Here is a 21,638-nt window from a genome sequence, read left to right on the forward strand (position 1 = left end):
GCTCTGCCCTCGGAGTGTCTATAAGCACCAGCCTAGCCAGGAAAGAGGGTGTGGTGAAGGAAGAGGCATCGTTAGAGACATCAGGGGACTTCCGTGATGCCTCAGGAGGTAATTTTTCCTCTTCACTTTCCCTACCACAAAAGCACAGAGATAAATAAAATACTATAATAAAATGCACCAGGGCACCTGTGTGTGCTCTGAAGGGTGGCGTGTTGATGTGCCTCTCATATTGTGTGGAAGAATAAAAGAATAGCCAACAATTCAGTAATGAGGAAGCATTTATCAGCCAAAGGCATGTTCTCCCTCCCTCTCTCTCTCTCTCTCTCTCTCTCACACACACACTCTCACACACACACACACACAAAATCAAACCAGCAAGATATAAACCTTTGAATAAAAAACAGGGTCAGGGCCTGTTCTGGAAATTTATTTTGAGGGATGTGTTTTTCCAACAGAATCTATATTATACAGGATTACAGGATGGCTTTGATTTCAAGATAACCACAAAGCCACGGTCATAGTCACAAATAGAGGGTTGGGGATGTAATTGGAGAATTTGACTTTATGAAACAGATAATGAGGAGGCAGGGTTTTTGTATTAGAAAGTAATTCATCCGTGTTCAGCAAGATTCACCTCATGTTTCTTTAACTGAATGCTGCACGCTGCATTTTGTGTGTGCACTTCAAGGAAGGTCATTTACACGGGATTTTTCAAGAGCAAGTCTCCAGGAGCACACTCTGCCTACCTGAACTTCAAAACCAAGTTCACACTCATCCTCTCAAATAGTGACAACTTCTATCTCTCCCTTCCCCTCAGCACAGCAATGTGGTATTTTTCTGATCATGTTTTTTGATTGGATTAGGATATGTTGAACTTACTTTTTGATTATGATTGTATTGTTTTGGTTTTTAGGTTCTTAAGTGATACCAATGTGACCTTGGTTTCACAATCAGGATTAACTTAAATTCTGTCAGCACATTAGAGAGCAAGCACATAGAGCAAACGAACCTCTGCCTCATAGCCTGGCCTGCTGCTATGACCTGGACCAGAACTCAGGCTCTGAAATTTGGTGGAGAAGAAGAGGTTGTGGACAAAGACTGATGAGGTGTGACTTAATGTAGCTGTCATTTTGGCTGGAAAGATTTAGGGAGGGACACATCATTAATTGAAGACAGAAAATGAGGCACCTGTGAGGGTCTGTGAGAACACAGCCAGGGTTATTAGGGCAGTTGCTCAAAGAGAGAGAGCTCAGGGCCATCTGTGTTAGGGTCATGTTGTTAAAATACAGCGTTCTGAGCCACACATTGGGGCTTAGGATATAGGCATTTTTTAGCAAACTTGCAGGTGACTCTAGTGTGAATGAAAATTTGGAAACAGTACCTTCTCCATTACTTCCTTTCTACCTAATATAAGCTTGGATCTTCCCTTTGCTAAATGTGAATTTTCAAGTGTCCCCCAAAGTGCCAAACTGACTCTATGAGGTGATGTGAATGAAATTCCACAGAAGCAATGAACTCTTTGGCATCCTTTGTATGGGTCACTTCTTTCCTTATTTGCTGCTTCTTGTCTTTGCTGATTCTGCATTATCATTCAGTGACTCATTGCTGTAAGTTAGGTATTGCCACACGTTTTACATCCAATCCTCAAGTCAACTCTTAGAAGAAAGTACTGTTATTTTACAGATGAGGAAATAGACTCGGGCAAGTATCTTTCAGAATGCTGAGCAACTAATAAATGGTGGCAGGATTTGAGCCATGGTCTGATTTAATCCATTTAAAATCTGATAGACTCTTCCCTGTACCTTTTCTGAAAGATATATCTTTTGCTTATATTTCATTTCATCAGTTTACCTTTCTATGGTTCAGCAGTCAGCTTTCAGGGAGACAATGATTGGTGCAAATCCAAGTCAGTTATCTGGTCTTAATAAAGAATATTGGAACACAGCAAACCTCTTAACAGGTATCTTTCATTCTTTGGGAAAGTAGAGACACTTTGTCCAAAATTTGAAATGTCTTTCCTGACAAACTACCTAAAGTGACCTTCTGGACATTTTCTCGCATGTAGTATATTTCTTGCCATTTAAAATGGGGTGCAAGTCACTCACCTTTCTCATTGATGCTGTGAATGATGGTTTTCCCCTCGTTATCTGTAGTTATTAGGAATGTAATAAGACATTCATTTTCTCCTTGCAGAGAGCAGGAAACAGAACTATCCTTTGAGAAATCTGTAGATAAAGGAGTCATTCATTAGGTTAAATGAGATTCCAAAAGAGATTATTTATAAAGCAAAGTAGTATTGAGTTTTAATATGCTAATGAGAATTTTCAATATTGCAGAATGAAAACTGAAAAGGCATAGGATTTTTCCCACCAAGGGAGATGTTCATTTTTATTCATGTTCCAGAAGAACAGCTCCAGATGTGGTCAATCAGGACTGACCATCAAATGTACCTATCAAACTGACACGGGCAGGATTTCAATGGAGTGAAAGAACTGCAAGGCAGGTGCCCACAGCTGTCTTGGGAATAGAATGGCCCTGATTATGGTAATGAGGGGGCTATACGTTCCTCTTTGCTGAGAGCATCTGGGAGGACGTCTAGATTACATTGCTGCACAGTCCAAATGGATACTGATACTTTTAAAGGGGCCTTCCTCACAACGGTTTAGTCAAGATTGCTGGCCATGTATTGTCACAACAGTAAAAATAAATTAATATTGAGAAACCAAGTAAGTAGCTCAGGGTCCAACAGGATAAAGGTAAACCAGAGAGTTAAAGGAACCCAAAAGACAGTGTGTTGTATCACAACGGAAATTGAAAATAAAGTAAAAGGCCAATCTTTGATCTGTTTATTACAAATTCTAGTGGTCCAGCTCCTCTGCCAAGATGTAGACTTTTCTGAATTAAAAATAAAGCAAAACGACAACAACAAAACCCCCTAAACTTGCCTCATAGTTACCCTATCTTCTAAGTGGGAGACTTTTCAATGATACTATTACAAACACTGTTTTTCAGAAACCTGAAGTAGAATGAGCATTCACTCTTTAAACTTCTAGGACATATGGTCAGATATTAGTGTGTCTTGACACGATGGGTCAGAATATTAAAATTGAGACTGCTCCAAATAATCGTGGACACATTTATAACTTCTCTCATTAATTTTAAAATACCAAGGTGTTAATGAAACAGAATCTGCATGTGTTTCCCTGCTTCTTACAAGGAAAAATAATAGCCCATTTGGGGTACAAAAATGCTACAGCTATAAAAAGATAGAAATAAGAGGTTGTTGTTTGTTGTCTTTCCACCTAATTTATAAGATAAGAACCTGGCAAGGTCTGTGAGAAGTGTGCCTTGTATTATTCATGAAAACCAGGACTGGCAAACATTTTGCATTATAAATATGATTTTAGATAATAGATTAAAAAGAATAAACTGTTTTTGAACTCATTGAAAACATTATTTATTTGCATAGGAATATGAAAAAATCTAATGACAAACCATTGGAGTTTGGTCATTTCCAAATGTTTGTGACTATCTAAATCACCGAGGGGTTTTGAAAAGATGGATTCTGGGGACCTATCCCCAGGTGCTCTGATGTGAGGGGCTAGTATGCATGGGGGCTTGGACTTTGTGTGGTTTAATAAGCAGTTTAATGAGATGATTCTGATTCGAAAGTTTGGGAACCTCTGGGCAACATTTGATTAGTGGAATCTGTGTCATCTCATGTGTTGGATTGCAAATGGCACTGCATATATAATTCACACTTTGGTCACTTTGGGGCCTTTACCACACCTCTGCCTATCTCGTCCCTCCAATCACCTGGGATTCATAAAGTCTCCAGGAACGTGCTGTTTCTTAGTGCAGGGTTTTCCTCCTTCCCCTCTGTGCCACGGCAGGTGCAGGCCCACTCTGCTCCCGTGAGTACACTTAATGGAACATTTTATTCTCAGATAGGAAATGTGTGGGATGGCTTATCATACTCATTTCAGTAATATTAATCCTGCTTTTTTTATTTTCTTTTAAATAGCTGCACTGAAGCGCAGGGAGGCTTACTTTCCTTGACCAGGATTATTTAAGTTTTAATGGAACTGCCAATACGACCTTTGAGTCACGACTCCCGTCTTGCTTTAATTACTTCACCACTTCCTTTCCTGACGGTTGCAGCTCTAGATGTAGCCTTATTTGTAGTGTTTGGGTATTGAAAGAGTATTATCGAGTGTGCAGTGAAAGATTTGCATAATTAGCTGTTAAAGTTTTCTTTTGTTGTTCATAAAAAATGGCCCTTTCTTTTTACCTTCCTTTGTGAGTGCCCACATGGCTGCTCTAGAATAATACAGTGAAAATATGATCTCCGGTGGCCCATGAAATCATACTCAGAGAAGGAAGAAATGTGAGAATGGGAGTGAAGAGGTCGGTCTGGAAGGTCCAGGAAGGATGTGGAAAATGGAAACTCTGTTCCACTGAGGCAAGACAACTGCATGTTTTAAGGCTTCAGCTTTGGAATCAGTTAGCAGTTCTCAGTGAAAACAGTTTGGCAAGGGGAAAAAATGTGGTTCTGTGGTCAAACACATCTGGGAATCCCTCCCTTTGTTCTTCCTGGTGATTCACACACACATTTAATTTAATGTGCACAACAACTCCCAAAAGTCTTGCAAAGAAAAGAAAAAAAAACTTGACCTTCCATTTCTAACATTTATATGACCAAGGGTACTTTTTATTCCATTGAATGTTTTCAGGACTAGTGTTCCAAGGAATACCCTTTGAATAACAATTCTGTGGGCACATGGATGGTAGTGTAAATTAACATGGCTCAGTAAAATGAAGAGTGAGTTTCATCACATGTTCTTAGATGTGCCTGCCCAAGTCACCAACAGCACAATTTAGGATCAATTCACACAAAAGGTAAAGTTATACTTATTTTATTTTAGTCTCCATGTCCTAGTGGGGGAAAGGTGGGTTGCTAAAAGACCCTGTGAAAGAGCAAATATGTGATCATTTCAAGGAGGGTATGATCACTAACAAAACTGGGTAACTCAAAGCATGACTTATAAAAAAAGGCTCATTGGCAAAGTGGCTTTTAAAGTAGTATCTGACAGATACCTTTTTTCTCTCAAGTTCATCCAGATTAGTGCTTTAAATGGTATTAATAATCCAATTACTATTTTCAATATCCAAGTTAGAAACAGCTGAATTCCCCTCTCTTCAAGATAATTGGGTCAAACACACAAAAAGAATAATGTAAATATTTTAAATGCCTCTCAAGACTGGTCTTCCTCTGAAATCCAAGCATTTATGACAATCTACTCAGAAAATTGTGTACTTAACATAGTAACTACCCTGTTGAAGCCATTATGATTTACACGTTTCTAAGGCTCGCTCCCTTTTTCCTTCAGCACATTTGATTTCCCATGTTGCTAGTGAATTGAGTTCTAGTCATTTGCAGGCATTTTCTGCAATTTTTGCTCATTTCTTAGAGACATCTGGTAAATATTCCCACTGTTTGCTGTGAAATGAACCTAGAAGGAAATGCTGAGACTCAGTACTAGTTACTAATGTGGACAGCCCACAAATACTGCTTCGCTCAGTGCTTTAATGTATCTTACCTTTGGTATTCGTTTAAGGTACACACCATCTTGTCCCATTTACTGCTATTTGGCATGTTTATCTTTGGTCACCGGAAAAGCACTGATGAGGGGTCTTATGAGCACTAATCATGTCCCGGCACATAGGGTAATTCAACTGTGCAGTCAGAACTCTCAATTTTGAAACAAGGCAAGTAATTTTCAAAAGAATATAAATGTCATTATATTATTCCATTTTGGAAATGGACTCATTTCCATATTCTAATGCCATCTATTCAAAATACATATCCTACAGTGTCATAAATTATTGTCTTGATTATTTCCCTTCACCTGAGATACATCTTGGTCACATTGCTATTGCATGCAGAGTAGCAATTCCACCTGAGCAGCATGATAATGCAGGGTTGTGATGATACAAAACCAAATTCCCCTAGATCGTCCCTTTAGTCAGAATCAGTCGTCTTCTTTTTTTTAAAGCCCACAAATTATTTTTTTAATGGCCTTCCTAGCTAAAAGGCAATCAATTTAAGTATTTGAGATGAAATATTTGCCATTATGAAGAATCTTATTTTAAGTAATTGTATTTAAAATAACAGATGAAAGCAAGAATACAGTTTGCTTAGCAGTTAGAGATGACAAGGAACCTCTGAATTTTGGAGGCGAGGCAAAAGAAAATTAAGGACGTGCCCTATGTGAGGGAGGGGAAGTGAAAGCTTTTGAGAGGAGGAGGAAAAATGGCCACTGACCAGAACCTGCCCAGTGTCTGGGAGCTGCAATTGGGAAAACCGTTTTACAGTTGCCTTTATCTTATCTTGAAATAAGGCTATCAGATGATAGAGGACAATTTATGGTTTGGGGGCTTAACATTTGGTCATTTCTTCAATTTTCTTCCTTTCTAATTTGGTAAATAGAGCATTCTGGAATTCTCTACAATTGCATTTGTTAAGCAGAGGTGAACTTGCCAACAGAGCTGAAGTCCAATAAAATAGTCATGACTTTAAATTGGGATTTTAAACCCCAAGCCATGGAGTTTTTAGCCTTATAGAGTGCACTTACTTTTAAACAAAGAATGCTAGTGATCTAATGCCCTGGTATAAATGGGGTCAAGCCTGAAAGGCTCTTGATTTTCAGAGTTTCTGCCTCTGGAGACCCATGCAAAGGAAATGAAAGCAATTGAAGGTAAGAAGCACCTTCTTCCTCACTGATGGTTGCGCCAGCTAGTTTGCATTTGTCCACACACTCTTCTTGGGCCTTGGCATCTGCAGACAGGTGGCATTCGATGCAGCTTCTGCAGACAGACAGAATTCACAGAGTTTATCAGTTCATGCTGGTGGAAAATAGATACGTAGCTGGAATATTGCTTTATGCTCTGGTTGTAGATTGTGCTACAAGAGTATCTCTTGGGTGACTCTGGCTTTTTGTCACTTTTTGAAAAGATGGTTGGGCGATGTATAAGAGGACACTGAATTATTTTGAATTCCACACAGTAATCAATGTTCCCTGAGGCAGTCTTGATAATTGCTACCATACTCATTTTTCTGTAGCGATTGCTTCTGATTGGTATTTGATTTAGCTATATTTTCATTTTTTACTTTTTCCAGGGAAAGCTTACATTTATAAATATGATTAGAGATTAGGCAAAGTTCTGAATTTGATCTATAACTTAACCAGAATGATTAATGATCTTCATATATGTCATATATGATTAGTTTAAAATTCACTTTTCTGTTATGCTTTTAAATAAATCCAAGTCTTGATAGGAGTGTTTTTAAAAGCTTAGGATTAAGCCTGGATCCTCATTAATTCAAGCTTTTTAATAAAATATTGCTACCTACAGAAAAGTGTGTGTCCAAGAACATAAGTAAATTAAGCTACCTTCAAGATGTCTAGGGAGCAAAGTAAAATTAGACCCTGAATTAATCTTGTGCTGCAATTCATTTGCAAATAGATCATGCTTGGAGTAATCCCAAACAACAAAAGTTTTCTCACTGTGGGGACGTGTGGCGCTGCCTCCTTCCCCAGACATGGAAACATGCTCTCTTATAAGTGCTTGTCAAACTCAGCTGAAGCTGCACCTCCTCAACCAAACCTTCCTAACCTTAATCTAGATCGTTCCCTTGAAGTGGGAGGACTAGAATTCCTCTACAGGAAGGCTTAGCAGTGACAACCTATTTGGAGTGGGAATAAAAATCTTCTTCAGAAGTCACTTTCACCTTGCAATTATATTGCATTTTCCTAGGTTACATGTTTTATTGGAATGGCTTGGTGTGGACCTGGTGGAGATTGTGGAAGCCCTTAAAGTCTCCTTTGTGCAGCTAGACTGATGCCCCTACCCCTGCCAAGTGATTCCTCAGCACTTTCTACATCCTCTACTGGAACTGGCAGCCCAAACATCACTGTCATTACTTTAAAAACCTCTATCTTGCCCAATAGGCTCCCAGCACCTGTGAAAGTAGAAACTATAACTGTTTCAGTCTTTACTGCATGACCATGGCCTAACACCATTCTTTGCATACAGTACGTACTTAATACTTTAATACACACATGGATACCTGGAAGAATAGACTCATCTAAAAGCTAATGTAGACATCAAGATTACTCTGATTCCCAAATTTGAAATACTTGACTATGAATTTCATATCTTCCAAGTCAGATTTAAGATTGAATCATGTTTACAGAGGAGATGATCTAGAAAAGTAATGAGAGGAACATCTCGAAGGGATATTTTACATTTGGTCCTATTCAAATAATTCTGCTCCTTCTCTCTGGTTCTGGCATGTGTTTTAGTTTACCAGGGAAAGTGACAGAGAAGTTTTGACTCCTAAATTGCGAATCACCAGTCAGTGAAAAATTGATTTTCTCACTCTGTTTGCATCAGAGATGCAAATGTCACCATTTGGGTATCAGAGATAGTGAAAACACGAACCTCTTAAGCAATATCCTAAAAGCCTTCTTGGAGACTTGCTTCACTGAACTGACAAATTTTGCCCCAATTTCATGAAGAAGTTGCTAACCAAAGAAACAGCTTTCTTACTGGAAAATAAGAAAATGTTCTTATAGTCTTAAAAAATACAATACACAATAGCTATGTACAATGACAACCACAAAAAGGTGCCAAAGAGCCTGGGTGATAAGAGAGGGGCAGTGGGAAGCTAAGATCTTCTTTCAGCCTCTTTGCCTCCAAGATTCTGCTGATGGGAAGGAATCCCACAAGGTCAGGCTATAAACTTCTAGATAAGAAAGAAGCTTGTCTGTTTCCCCTGAAAAGGTACTGACTGCTTGTGGGTGTCAGCAGGATGCCTCCAGGGCATTCCTTCTGTGTGGCTGGTATTGTAACTGAGAGGCCATCAGATGTTATCAGTGTGGGACATCAGCTCCACTTCCCCATGCTGTCTCTAGCAGAAATGTGACATTGTGATTCTGGATAATCAGGACTGAGAAAGCCTCCAGCCAGTGACTGACTGTTGTTCCAGGCTGAGGATCACAGGGGCCCGGGGGTTTGTGTTCTCGTGGATGCCTGGAGACCAAATCCAGCAAAGATAATCTGAGGTCTGAGTTTACAAAACGTTATTAGAACTTTGATCATGAGGAAAGTTTTCCACAAAAGGGACTAAAGCCATAGAGACATTACCGCTTGGAGTTACAGGGGTCACCGCAGGTAGGACATCGTTCACAGGTGGGTCCTGAGGCTCCAGGGTATGTGCAAACACACTTGCCGCAAACGCAGTCCCCGCGCCCGCTGCACAGCACTCCGTCCTCAGAGACACATGAGTCTGTGCTGGTTGTGCAGTTACAGTATTCGCCGGTCCAGCCGGTCCTGCACACGCACTCACCACAGTCACAGTCCCCGTTATCTGCAAAACACGCATTCTATTCTGTGCTGCTCCTGGCCAAAGGCACCTGTAGGTTTGGGGGGAGGGGCATCTTTTCTTTTTGCCTTTCAATAGCAGCAAAGGGACTGAAGAACCAAAGGAGAAAAAAGCACGTATGGGGGTGGACATAGACATTTTATTGAATATAATTTGCTAACTGCATCTGTTTATTGATCTGGTCTCTTAACTGAAGATCCACTTGATTAACTGATGTTATAGGAAACAGAATTAATAACCAGATGAAGTGAGAGAATCCAGAAAAACCCATAGTAGCTACTTGGTGCATGTGAGTACATATGTATATATACTTGTTATTTTTATTTTTTTGCTTTTAGTTAGTACGATGTAAGACAAAGATGCAAGACAGGTCTGAATTAATGCCTATCCCTCTACATCACTCAAGCTGAGTGATCATGAAAACCTCATCTAAAACTCAGAGGGAATAAAATCTACTTCTAATTGTTTTGGTAGGATGAGGTAACGTGTATATCTCCTACTTCTGCATTCACCAGTTAGATGTCCCGTGGGCATGGAGTGAGTGTTGAACAAGTTCACTGTTTAACAAACTTCGATTGAGCATATACTATGTGCCAAAGATTGTATTAGACCTGAAGATACAGAATTAAATAAGACAAGGTCACTGAATTTAGAATTTAGTGCAGGAGGCAGGCAAATAAATATTACTACTACTACTACTACTACTAAATACAATACAGAGTGAAAAGACTGTATACACAGGGCAAAAGTTTCCAAATTAAACTGGAGATTTGGGAAAGTTTCCAAAGGAAGTGATACCTGAACTGAATTTGGAAGATAAAGATAGAAGATGAAAGAAGAGTTTTACCTGCAATTTAGGCAAAGGAAAAGACAAACAAATGTTGAAAGTGTAGAATCATGTGATGTGCTTAATAACCATAGCAGTTTCATAAGGAAGGAGCCCCAACTGCATGTAGGGTGTGACAGAGGGAAGGATGGAAAGGTCAACAAAATGCCAGAAGTCAGATCGTGAGATGGCCGTGGGCACAGCTGGAGCTTTCATCCTGAAGGTTATGAAATCTTACGAAGGGTAGAGACCGAAACAGATGAGCCGTGTCTAGATATATGCTGCCATCAGTAGAGAGTCAAACCAAGGACAGAAAAACCATTCGAGAGGTCTTACATGAACAGAGGCCTGAACAACCATGCAGTGTTGGTGGGAGAGAGAGGAAAGAACATGCAATTCAGGGAAGACATGCTCAGGGAAAGGTACGAAGGTACCAGGAGTAGTGTAAGGGGAACTAGAGAGGGATGGATCCTCCCCAGGTGGCCAAGTCAGGAGTCAGCTCACCACTGACCTGGAATGGAAGCCAGCACATGGTCACTGTTGTATCCCAACACCTAGCACATAGTAGTGCTTCATTATTGAATGAATAAGTGATTCTGAAGCAGAGGAAGAAAAAGAGTTTGGGGACTATTTAGTTTGAGGGGCCTGTGGGACATCCTTATAGGTGGTTGATTGCATAGAAATGAGCCTGAAGTTTGGGGTTGAGTATCCATAAGGGGAAAGCCGTGTTTGAGGCCGCTGTGAACCAGGCCATCTAGGGTGAGCAGGTAGAGTGAGAAAAGCTCCGGAGCACACTGGCAGTTAAAAGGCCTCAGAAGAGAGACTGAGAGGTGAAGGGAAGCAGGAGCAAAGTGGCTGCAGAAGCCTGGGCAGACATAGTTGGGAGGAGAAGGCACGTGGAAACCTGCTGTGGACAAACGTCTCAGCTAATCTTGAAAGCCCCTTTTAGATTCGGCCACATAAAGGTGTATGAAATACTCTGAGATGCCCAGGATACTAAAATAGGCATTTGATGTTCCAAACAATTATCTTTTTTTTTTTTTTTGTGGTGCTGGGGATTGAACCCAGGGCCTTGTACATGCGAGGTAGGCACTCTACCAACTGAGCTATATCCCCAGCCCCCAAATAACATTTTTAAACAAAGTCTCCTAACTTACACTTTTCTTCAGAAATGAAAACTGTGCATTTAGGCATTTTGCCCCACAAGTTTTGATCTTCCAGAAAAACTTAGTATTACCTAAGATGGTGTATAACAGTGTTTATAACGGTGCCTGGCCCAGCAGTAAGTGTTACCTAAGTGCTAGTTATTAGCATTATTCCTTAAAAATTATCCAGTAGGAAGAACAGGTAAACAAAGTTATTCATCAGTATTAAAATTTTTATGTCATCACTGAAAACAAAGTGAATGTAAAAAAAATCACAAACGAGGTATGCTTCCACTTGTAGGACACACTGCCAAGTTCACTGTAGAGTGAAGGATTCTGAGTTTTCTCTTGTAATCTTTGGTCTGGTAGCTGAATACTCTTCTGTCTTCATGACTAGGTCTAAGGGACTGAGAGTAGGAGCTTCCTGGGCTTAATGCTCTGCTTATACAACAAAGATAACCATAAAGATTTTGAAGTTGGGTTCCTGGTGTGTGTGTGTGTATGTGTGTGTGATATACACATATATAAAATGTATCTGTGGGTATATTTATATGTTCTCTCTCTCTACTTCTCTACATATACTGAAAAGGGCATCTTCCTCTAACAAAAGATGAATTAAAATTTATCTGGATCGATGACATTAAGACATATTCCAACTGCGTGTCATGGTTAGTTAGCCTATGCAATTAATAATTGAACTAATTAATTTAAAGATAAGAATAATTAAGTAGTTTGAGCCAATTTAAGTTTCATATGTAAGTGATCTTCAAAATTATAATACTCTCTGGGGCTGAGGTTGTGACTCAGTGGTAATGTGCCCACCTAGCACATGTGAGGCACTGGGTCCATCCTCAGCACCATATAAAAATAAGTAAATAAAATAAAAGCATTGTGTCCATCTACAACTAAAAACATATTTAAAAAAAATTATAATGCTTTTTGATTTCTTTCTTAGCAAAAGGGGAAACTTACATTCATGGTGGGGAGAAATTTTGAAATTGCAATTTAATCTGAAAAATTAATATGATCAATACATAGTACTAAATGAAATGTACATTTCCAAATGCTTTGAGAATGCCCAAGTAAATCATTTATGTAAGAGTCGTTACTTGGCAGAAATTTAAAAAATCCTTCCTGGAGCAGGTAAAAAGGACTGACTATCACAGCAAAACAAAGCACTGCTTTCAAATTTAGAAACCCTCCTTCCTGCGGGCCTTCTAGAACCATCAGTCTGGTCACCAAAGTCGCTAATTGATATCCTCAAGCAACCAATTATCTAACATATCTGTTCATATGACGACAACAGGAACCACACCTTCCTATGGGTTTCATATAGAGGCAAGATGATAACTAAAGATACAGAAAACTTACCAAGATCATTTTAGAGAGATAGATTTCTTCTGGAAAATCATTGGCAAACAACTGTAAGTGAATAATGGCAGGAAGTTTTTTCTCTAATGCCATTTTCCTGTTACTGCTTCCAGTCTCTTAAAATCAAAATTTAAGAGACTAATGGAATTTGGGCAAGGAAAAAAAAAAATCAATGGATCCCTGTATCTTTGAGTGCTTACAGATGGATGAAAGAAGTTGCATGAAAAAGAACATTGTGATAATAGCCCTTCAGAAAAGGAGCACATTGCCAAGTGTATTAGTGGTAAAATAAGTGAGATCCACACCAGTGGCAAGGCTGGGGCATATTTGATCTGCTTTGCAAATTGCAGCAGCAGCACCAGTGTCTCCTCAGAGCCAAGTATGGTTTTTATCTCTGCACTAAGCACAGTGCCAGGCACATGATAGATACTCCAAAACTACTTGGTAAGTTTAAAGAATTGTATTTACTTTCATTATACCTTTTAAAAGAGAAAGTTACTATCACCTTTTGTGATGCTACTAAAAAACAAAACAGCTTCTGAGAAACAGTTGTGGTGGAGGATCATAATGTACTCCACAGTGTGAAGGAAATGAACATTGGTGACGTTTTCTGAATTTGGAAGAAATCATTGTATTTTCTTTAAAGAGAATTTCTTTAGCAACTGCTGTCTCTGATTCAAAAAAAGTCACTGTTGTCAGATCTTCGTAACTACAATGAATAGAGCAGGTCAACTCTTTTTGCATTTATTCCCTTTTCCCCCCCGCATATAAAATAAAATAAAAGGCAGTCAGGGAGCGCTGTTCTGCTGAGCACATCAGCAATTTATAATGTTCTGGATTCCTTAGATCCAGGACTTTAAGAGTGACATACAGCTGGTGTTGGTATAGCTATTAGATCACATTGTATTTAAAATTTTTATGAAAGTAATTGCAAATATTTTAAACGTGTATTTTTTTAAAAGCCTTGTATTAGAAATGCGGTGTGGGATTCTGCCAAATATATTCTTTCTATGATGTGGCAACGGCCTTTGGCTGGCTTCTTGTTGCTTCCAGGTTATGTCCTGTCTGCATCATGTGAAGAGAGCACTGATGTGACCTTGGAAGCACAGCCACAAACTCAGGAAATAAGGGGCTGGGATGTAACTCAGTGGTGAAGTGCTAGCCTCGAATACCAAAGTCCTGGATTTGATCCCCAGAGCAAAAAAGAAAGGACCAAACCCCCACCCCCCCAAAAAAAAAAAAAAAAAAAAAAACCCCAAAAAACCAAACCAAACCAAAACAAAACAAAAACCCTCAGGAAATAAACTTTTGGGAGAGAAATAGGTCTCAAGTGAGGCAGATCCTAAGTTTTTCACTCTGTATTGTGGGTGGGGTGAGAAAGTGGATTTTCTCAGAAGATCCTATTGGTAGCCACAGCTGCAGCAAAGAAATGAAAGGAAGTGGATTCCTAGGGGTATCAAATGGTTTTCAAAAAGTGTGGAATCCTTTGAGGCTTTTCTTTCAGGTTCTTCCCCCCTGAAAATTGGTCTCTTTTATATGTTCCCAACACTGTGGTTTGAAAACACAACTTGCCTAGTTTCTGTAGAGATAATGGCTCTCTGTTTGAAGAGCCCTCTGCTTACATACTGTGAAAAATTGAGACATTAGAGCTTAAATTCAACAGTCAGTTAAGATTCCAATTGTAGTAGAATTTATATAATTTTAAAGCATATTAAGATATGTGTAATTCTTGTCTGAATAGATCATACTTAAATGTGTATGCATATTGGAATGATTTTATAATAATCAGGCAATGAATTCATAAACTACAGGGACTTTACATCTGTAATGAACATTAAAATGTAAATATTTCTATTTTAAACTTTTCTTCATTTCTTAAGAAATTTTCTTTGAATCTTTTCCATAGACTTCCTCATTTATGTTCTCACTCATTGTTAATTAGACTTATTAACTAACCTAATACCTATCACGTAGTAGGTGCTTAATAGAAAGTTGTGGAATGAGTAGGGGCCATGAGAGTGCGCTTGGTGTCCTTGTGCTCCTTGTCTGAGGAAGTATGCCCCTTTAGCAGTCTAACTTTTTATTTTCCTAAAGCAATAGGCATTTAAGAGTTGGGTCACACCCATCAGCTCGGTCTAGAAAATTCCAGAAGATAATGGAATTCAGAGCCCAGGCAATTTTGAGGAGCCTAGGTGATAACTATAGATTAGAAAAAGCCAGAAGAAAATGCAAGAGATGATTCAGTTATCCTAAGTCTAAAGATTAACCCACTGAGTTGATCATTAAATATTTATAGAGCACCCACTATGCCCAGGAAACTTAGGAAGGTGCAAAAGCTGGAAAGCCCTTTCCTGATACTTGAATAGCTGTAAGATACCTTTAGACATGGCCTACCTCCACAGAGCAGCCCTTTGTGTCTCAGGCAGGAGAAATTGTCACACTGGCAGTAAGGACCATAAATGTTTCCATAGGGAGACAAGTGGCAGATGCACTGCCCACAGTAGCAGTCACCCCTTCCGCTGCATGAGGGATGATCAGGGGCCTCCTTGCAGGAATCTGTGCTCAGCATGTCCTCACCACACTCGCAGTGAGGACCCATGTGGCCGGGGTTGCAGGCACACACCCCACACTGGAAGGAGCCGTTTCCATTGTGGCATTTGGAGCTGTTCACTTCCACTTCTTTCTGACAGTCGCAGTGGCACTCCGGACTGATGAGTATTTCCAGGGTGTCCCCCAGCCCCACGGGCTTTATGGTAATGCGCCTGCTTCTCTCACAGTTTGGAATACTCACAGTCACATTGAATGAAGCCTGGAAAGAAAATATCAATTATCTACTTCCTCCATCTACCAACCTGCAGGAGGTGAAACAAGGCTGTGTGGAAATCAGCTTTGCCAAAAGCGTTATTAGGAAATCTTTGAAATTCTTGAAAGGAGTCCAGCTCCAGTAAGCTAAGCTAATCCTGACCCATCTGCATGTTTTTTCAAACAGCTGAATTGTCCATTTACTCACTGTGTCTCCCACCTTCATGTGAGAGCATTTCTTCTGGTGTGGGAAGAGGGTGCCGTTGTTACAGACAGCTGTGAAGGACAGGTTGAGTCCTTCTGTGTCTCCTAATACCTCCAGTTCCACCTCAGACCGCAGTTCCTTTAATTAAGACAAAATGGGTTAAATGAACCAAAAGTACAACCAGAAGAAGAAACTACCAATGAGTAAAATTAAATTGGATCTAAAAGAAATTTAACATAGAATTAATCAAGCAAGGAAATGATCAATCAATATATATTATATTTTATTGAATCTAAGATGTCATTAATTATTAGATAAGCTATTATCATATGATAAACTATGATAAAATAACTCAAGGTGGTTCTGCACAACACATGATAATCATCAGTCTATCAATGCTTTGAAAATTATTCCATCCATTCTGAAGCATTTAGCAAATTCCTCTGAGTTGCATAATTTGGCATAGAAAAGACAATTTTTTTTGCTTGTATCTTGATAACAAAATATAATAACAGTTTCCTGTACTTGTAAGTGCCTTCATTTCTTAGGTCCCATAAAGTAGCTGGTTGTCGATTTGCAAGAAATACAGAATTGCAATCATTCCTCCAATGAGGAATATTTGCTTCACTGATATCAAATTTACACCCTGCTGCTCTGTTTTGATACATTTCTGCATACCTAATAACTTTTCATCTAATTTCAACTCATAGGACAAACTTTTCAAAGATATTTAAAATGGCAATTAAACTTAGTGCTTGCATAGCAACAGTGCATTCAATGAGTTGAAGCCCTGTTGATCACAACTGTCAATAAAACCATGTCATGACTGCCACCTGACACGTAGTAGTTGTAAAGCAACATGAATTACAAGATGGATCCAAGGTTTAGAGGAGGCAAAATGTAAGGGGAAACTGCCTTATTTATTATTAGAATTCATTGAGTATCTATTGTACATTTAATGTAGAGTCAAATCTAGGATGAGACTGAATTTCTGCTCTCAAAAGCTTATCATCCTACTTTTTCTATTTCTCATGATCTTACAACATCAATGTATATATTTTGGAGGATAAAACCAAATTACTAAAGGTAAAAAATAGAATAAAAACAAATTTTAAAATATTATGAATTAAGTTATACTTCAATTCAGCTAAAAGGTTTTGAGTTCATACACCCATTTCATTGATGGCATTTTATAAGCATATTCAACTTCAAATTTAATTCTGCCAACTTCATAGTCAGATGATCCTGCCTCCTCAAAATTCTGTTTATTCTGAAATCATAAAGAATTAAGACAAAAGTAGTGTTGGACATAGTGACATAGTGAATCTCCAGGAGCTAAATGAGGGATGAGGGATACGAGTATAGGTGACAGCAATAATGAGGACCAGTGAGTGACATCATCTGACCTAACTGAGGGAAGTCTCAGCATTGGTATAATTGAGAATCATATTGCAAATTTGACCAGAAATATTCTAGTGTAAATTTTCCAATGAAAGGACATAAATGTTAATTTGTATCTTTCATCATTTTATTCATTTACTGATTGAACATCTCCTATCAGCCAGGACAACCAAAACAAACCAGTGAATTCCTTCCCCATAGATGAGCTTGCCCTTGGGATCACAGATATTTCAGCAGCTTTTATCATGTGGTTGGGGAAGGGAGGAAATCAGTGAGAGATGGTCAGATGAATATACACCCAGTATTTAAGATTTTTTAAAATATCAATATGGCACTATAAAACACTCAGCTAATGTTTGTAGCTACAAACTATAAACACCTCTGCCTCTGCCTTATAAGAAGTCAAACAGAAGCATTTTATGTTTTCTCTCACTATATTCTTTCCTTCTTTTTTATAGACTGACAAAGAAATCATCTATAGGTCTCTATATTGTAAAGTCTTTTTCAGAATACATTTAAAAATAACAGAGTAGAAAAATAATTTCAACCAGCGACATGATTGATTGCATATTTCACCCTGTGAATCATAAAGTTCCAATAACTCTAGACCAAGATTGTTTAGTAGAAGAAGAATGGATGCTTACTGGTATTTTTGGGAGAGTAAAATGAGGACACAGATTCAATTCAAATGTTTAATGCCTCGATTTCAACTACCCTGTAAGTTATGTGGTGATTTGGGACCGTAAAGTGAGACGTAACCTCTGGCAGAGCAAATAGGGGCATGGATGGGCTTGTCAGGTGGGAGGAGGAAATATTTTTGACTATTTGCTGTTTTCTAATTTGCTTGATTTTGGGGAAGATGTTAGTGGTCAACACTTTGGAGAGTATCGGGTTAAAGAAAACAGAGTGCTATAATTCAGTGAAGGATTGCTTTGTAATTTTATTTGATCCTACACATTAAAACTTTAATTACCGCATGAGAGGGAGGAAGGTTTTTATAGTGTTTTGTTGATGCACTTTCCTGTCTGGAAGAATCTCAAGCATGAGCTAATGTGGTGATTAATTTTTGATGTGAGCTAAGAAAACTGAAATTTCTGAGGCCCATCAGTGAGAAAAACCCCATCCTCTTACAATTTTAATGGATACATTTTTATTTTATTCTTCGAGGAAATGAACTGTTTGAAAAGGAATATGTTGCTTCCTCCCGCTTCAGGTGAATTTCAAAATTGGTGGGGTGATGTCAAAATCATAGTGGAGTTTTTATCAAAATGTGTATCTCATACTTCCCCTAAACTTCTTCAAAGTTAACCACAAAGAAATCTCAGCATGCCTGTTTTTAAAAAGCTTCCCAGATGATTCTGATATGTCATTTAACTAGGGAACACTGGTATGCCAAGTATCGGCATATACTATAGTAAAACATCAAAAATTAGGAGAATTTTATTCATTTGTTATTATGTAAATGCCACTTAAAGCAAATGCTGGAGCTTTACTGAGTCCTAAAAATTTACTTTTTTTATGCCCATCCTAATGTAGAGTTTCATCTACCTCTTTGTGGGGTTTTGCTTTTTCATTTTTTATTTTGTAAGTAAAGGCAAAAAAAAGGGGAATGATATTCAGGAACCAAGATAAAGAAGATTTGGCAACTGGCCATTGTTGACTGAGTTAGGTAACGGTGGCAAAGAAGGAAAATGACAACCCTGTAGGTATAAATCTCATTTTAAGAGAGGAAATCTGTCCTCAGTACTAACTCACAGTCAAGGCAAAAAAAAAAAAAAAAAAAAAAAAAAAAAAAATCGCCTACATACTTGTTAAACCAGTGGAAATTTCCCTGGTTCACTAAAGTCGAAAGCCTTGAAGGAAGCATGCTGGTGTGCTTTTGATATTTAGATATGTAGTCAGCTTAGGTATTCTAGGTTGAATTAATGATCTTGTCTCATTAAATCTGGGAAGTTAGTTCCCTACATCACTCCTTTGCTCAATGGCAATTTACAAATAGTTTTTTTTTTCTTTTTGTTCTCTCTCTCTCTCTCTCTCTCTCTCTTTCTTTCTTTCTGCAGACAGAGGAGAACTTGGTTGTATGACTTATGGAAACTTTCTAGTCAACTTAAAAATTTTACTGGGGACAGTACTACTCTTGGTTGTTATAAAAACAACCTCAACTTCATCAACTTTAGGGTCAGGTTTTTGATTTTCTACCTGCTGCTCCACCTTTCAGAAAGGAGATCTGCAAATAAAGTAAACAAATTTTATATTTTGGCTGCGTGCATACAGACATAAACTTTGGATAAACTATCAACAAATGACAGTGCATTCCATTGCCTAAAACACAACAGAGTTTTTGAATACTAAAGAAATACAAACAAGAAGTCAACTTCTTATAAAATAGCATACTTCATAAGCTGAGATGATTAGCTGGAGAATGTTTCCGGAGTCCTTCTGAAGTAGTCCCACGGTGGCTCCCGGTATAAGTTTTGCGTAATTCTGTAAACAACAACAGCAACAAAAAAGTCAATCTCTGTTTGTTCTCAGTAGTTGAGAAACGGTAAGTGTGGGGTTCAGCTTTCAGACTGTGATTCCCCCATACTTAACTGGCTGGGGAAAACAGACCCCAGATAATAAAGGGGTGTTTCTCCTGAAACTGGAGCCCCTACATGTTACTGGGCTCAGTGGGAAACAGTTTGGCCAGAGCTGTTGCTGAGAAATCTAGAGTCAGTGTTCGCCTTTGTCTAGGGCTGTGATTTGTATCACGACAGGAGTCAAGTCTCAAATAACAATAACATTTATATAATGTCTTCCACTCCTAAAGCATCAGTTATCCAAAAAATCTTGAGCATGCATCCAGGAACTTCCTTCTCATTTTCTAACCTTGCAGAAACCAAGGTTTGACACACACAAAGGGGGCGAGGGAGTCAGGTTGCTCTGTATGTCATTGGGTTGAGAGAACCTGAAAAGCAATTGCTTGCTGGAGAATGGGAGTGAACTTGGATGCTTGCTGTTTACTCTCCCTTTCCTACTGGTAAGGAGCGCTCCTTCAGGGATTCAGCACAGTCTTGGGTGGGCTGGAATTTCTCCCTACCCCATCATGATTGAATGAGTCAACCTAGTTCTAACTGGTCTGTGTTCTGCACTTACCTTGCTTCTCCTGAGATGTTTCCACCTGAGGAGGACTCAGACCAGTTCATCAACTCTCCCAGAATGAGGCATTGGGAAGAAGTGAATTTTCCAGAGAGCTCAATAGTATTCCTCTCTTAAGCTTTATGTTTTAAAACTTCCTTTCCTTCAATTGAAAAGTTTTCTGTCTTCTTGAGCAAAGACTCCCCAGAATGTGTTGAAGGAATAGTCGTACCTATCAATATGAGCTATTGCTCTATCAGCAAAGGCTTTCAAAATCCAGGAAGAAGTCACACATGCACCACATGGGTCCCGACTGCTATGCTCTTGTTTCTTGTATTTGGAGATTTTTTTTTTTTGTATTGGGGATTGAACTCAGGAGCACTTAATCACTGAGCCAGTGGCTGGCTGGCTGGCTAGGGTTAGGGTTAGGGTTAGGGTTAACTCAGGTGCACTTAACCACTGAGCTACATTCCCAGCCCTTTTTATATTTTATTTAGAGACAGGGTCTTGCTAAGTTGCTTAGGGCCTTGCTAAGTTGCTGAGGCTGGCTTTGAACTCTCAATCCTTCTGCTTCAGCCTCCCAAACTCCTGGGATTACAGGCGTGCGCCACCGCACCCAGCTTGTATTTGTTTTTAACTTGTTTCTACCTTCTCATTTGGCTCTAGGTCTCATTGCTGACTCATTTACTGTTGCACTCAACAACTTCTATTAAGTAGCTTAATATGCTGTGCTACATCAACAGATGACAACACTGTCAGCTGCAGGCTTCTATGTTGCTGTGTGTTGTGAAATCAGATGACTGAGATTAACCAAAACTGCACAGAGAGAAGAGTAAATAAGCTTTGAGTGATGGATTGAGGGCATCTCCTATGGCTCCAACACAATCTTGATATTCTTATTCCATAGAAGAGTTAAGTAGTTTAGAAAATGCATGAAACTAAATTAGAATCAATAATCATCATAATGATAGTGAAACTGAATAATAAATCAGGATGAGGGGGATGAAGGAGAGGAACATCTGAGGCCAGGGTGATGGCAGGACACAAAGGTATGCAGGAGGTCCCAGGCACTTGATAGAGGGGGACTTTCTACACTTCTTATGTGCAAAACAACACGCTTCAGTTTTGATTTATGAGTGTTGTAATGTTCTGCTTATTTCAGGGCTGATATTGGAAGTTGCTAGAAACCTGAACTCTTGAATATGTCACATGCTGCTCTGCTTTGACATTGCATCTTAATACTGAGGGGACTGCAGGCAGCAAGCCAGGGAAGTACCTCAACTTCATCCTTGCCCTACATCATTGCCTGTTGGCAGAAGGCCC

At 39.0% G+C, this 21,638-nt stretch overlaps 1 protein-coding gene across 15 annotated transcripts in view; it reads right to left on the bottom strand.

Annotated features, from left to right (window-relative positions):
* The window catches only part of Itgb6 (integrin subunit beta 6), a 121,132-nt gene that overhangs the window by 11,519 nt on the left and 87,975 nt on the right, over nt 1-21,638 (bottom strand). For 14 of the 15 annotated variants that reach the window (XM_047544414.1, XM_047544412.1, XM_047544411.1 and 11 more), the window contains 6 exons: nt 19,593-19,682; nt 15,801-15,935; nt 15,185-15,599; nt 9,211-9,433; nt 6,770-6,867; nt 2,106-2,225 (listed from right to left, as the gene is read on the bottom strand). In XM_047544414.1, coding sequence (XP_047400370.1) covers nt 2,106-2,225; nt 6,770-6,867; nt 9,211-9,433; nt 15,185-15,599; nt 15,801-15,935; nt 19,593-19,682 — 1,081 coding nt within the window. The remainder of the gene's footprint in view (nt 1-2,105; nt 2,226-6,769; nt 6,868-9,210; nt 9,434-15,184; nt 15,600-15,800; nt 15,936-19,592; nt 19,683-21,638) is intronic. The other variant, XM_047544413.1, reaches the window with a different exon arrangement.

Source organism: Sciurus carolinensis, chromosome 3, assembly GCF_902686445.1.
Source record: "Sciurus carolinensis chromosome 3, mSciCar1.2, whole genome shotgun sequence".
Classification (NCBI taxonomy): domain Eukaryota; kingdom Metazoa; phylum Chordata; class Mammalia; order Rodentia; family Sciuridae; genus Sciurus; species Sciurus carolinensis.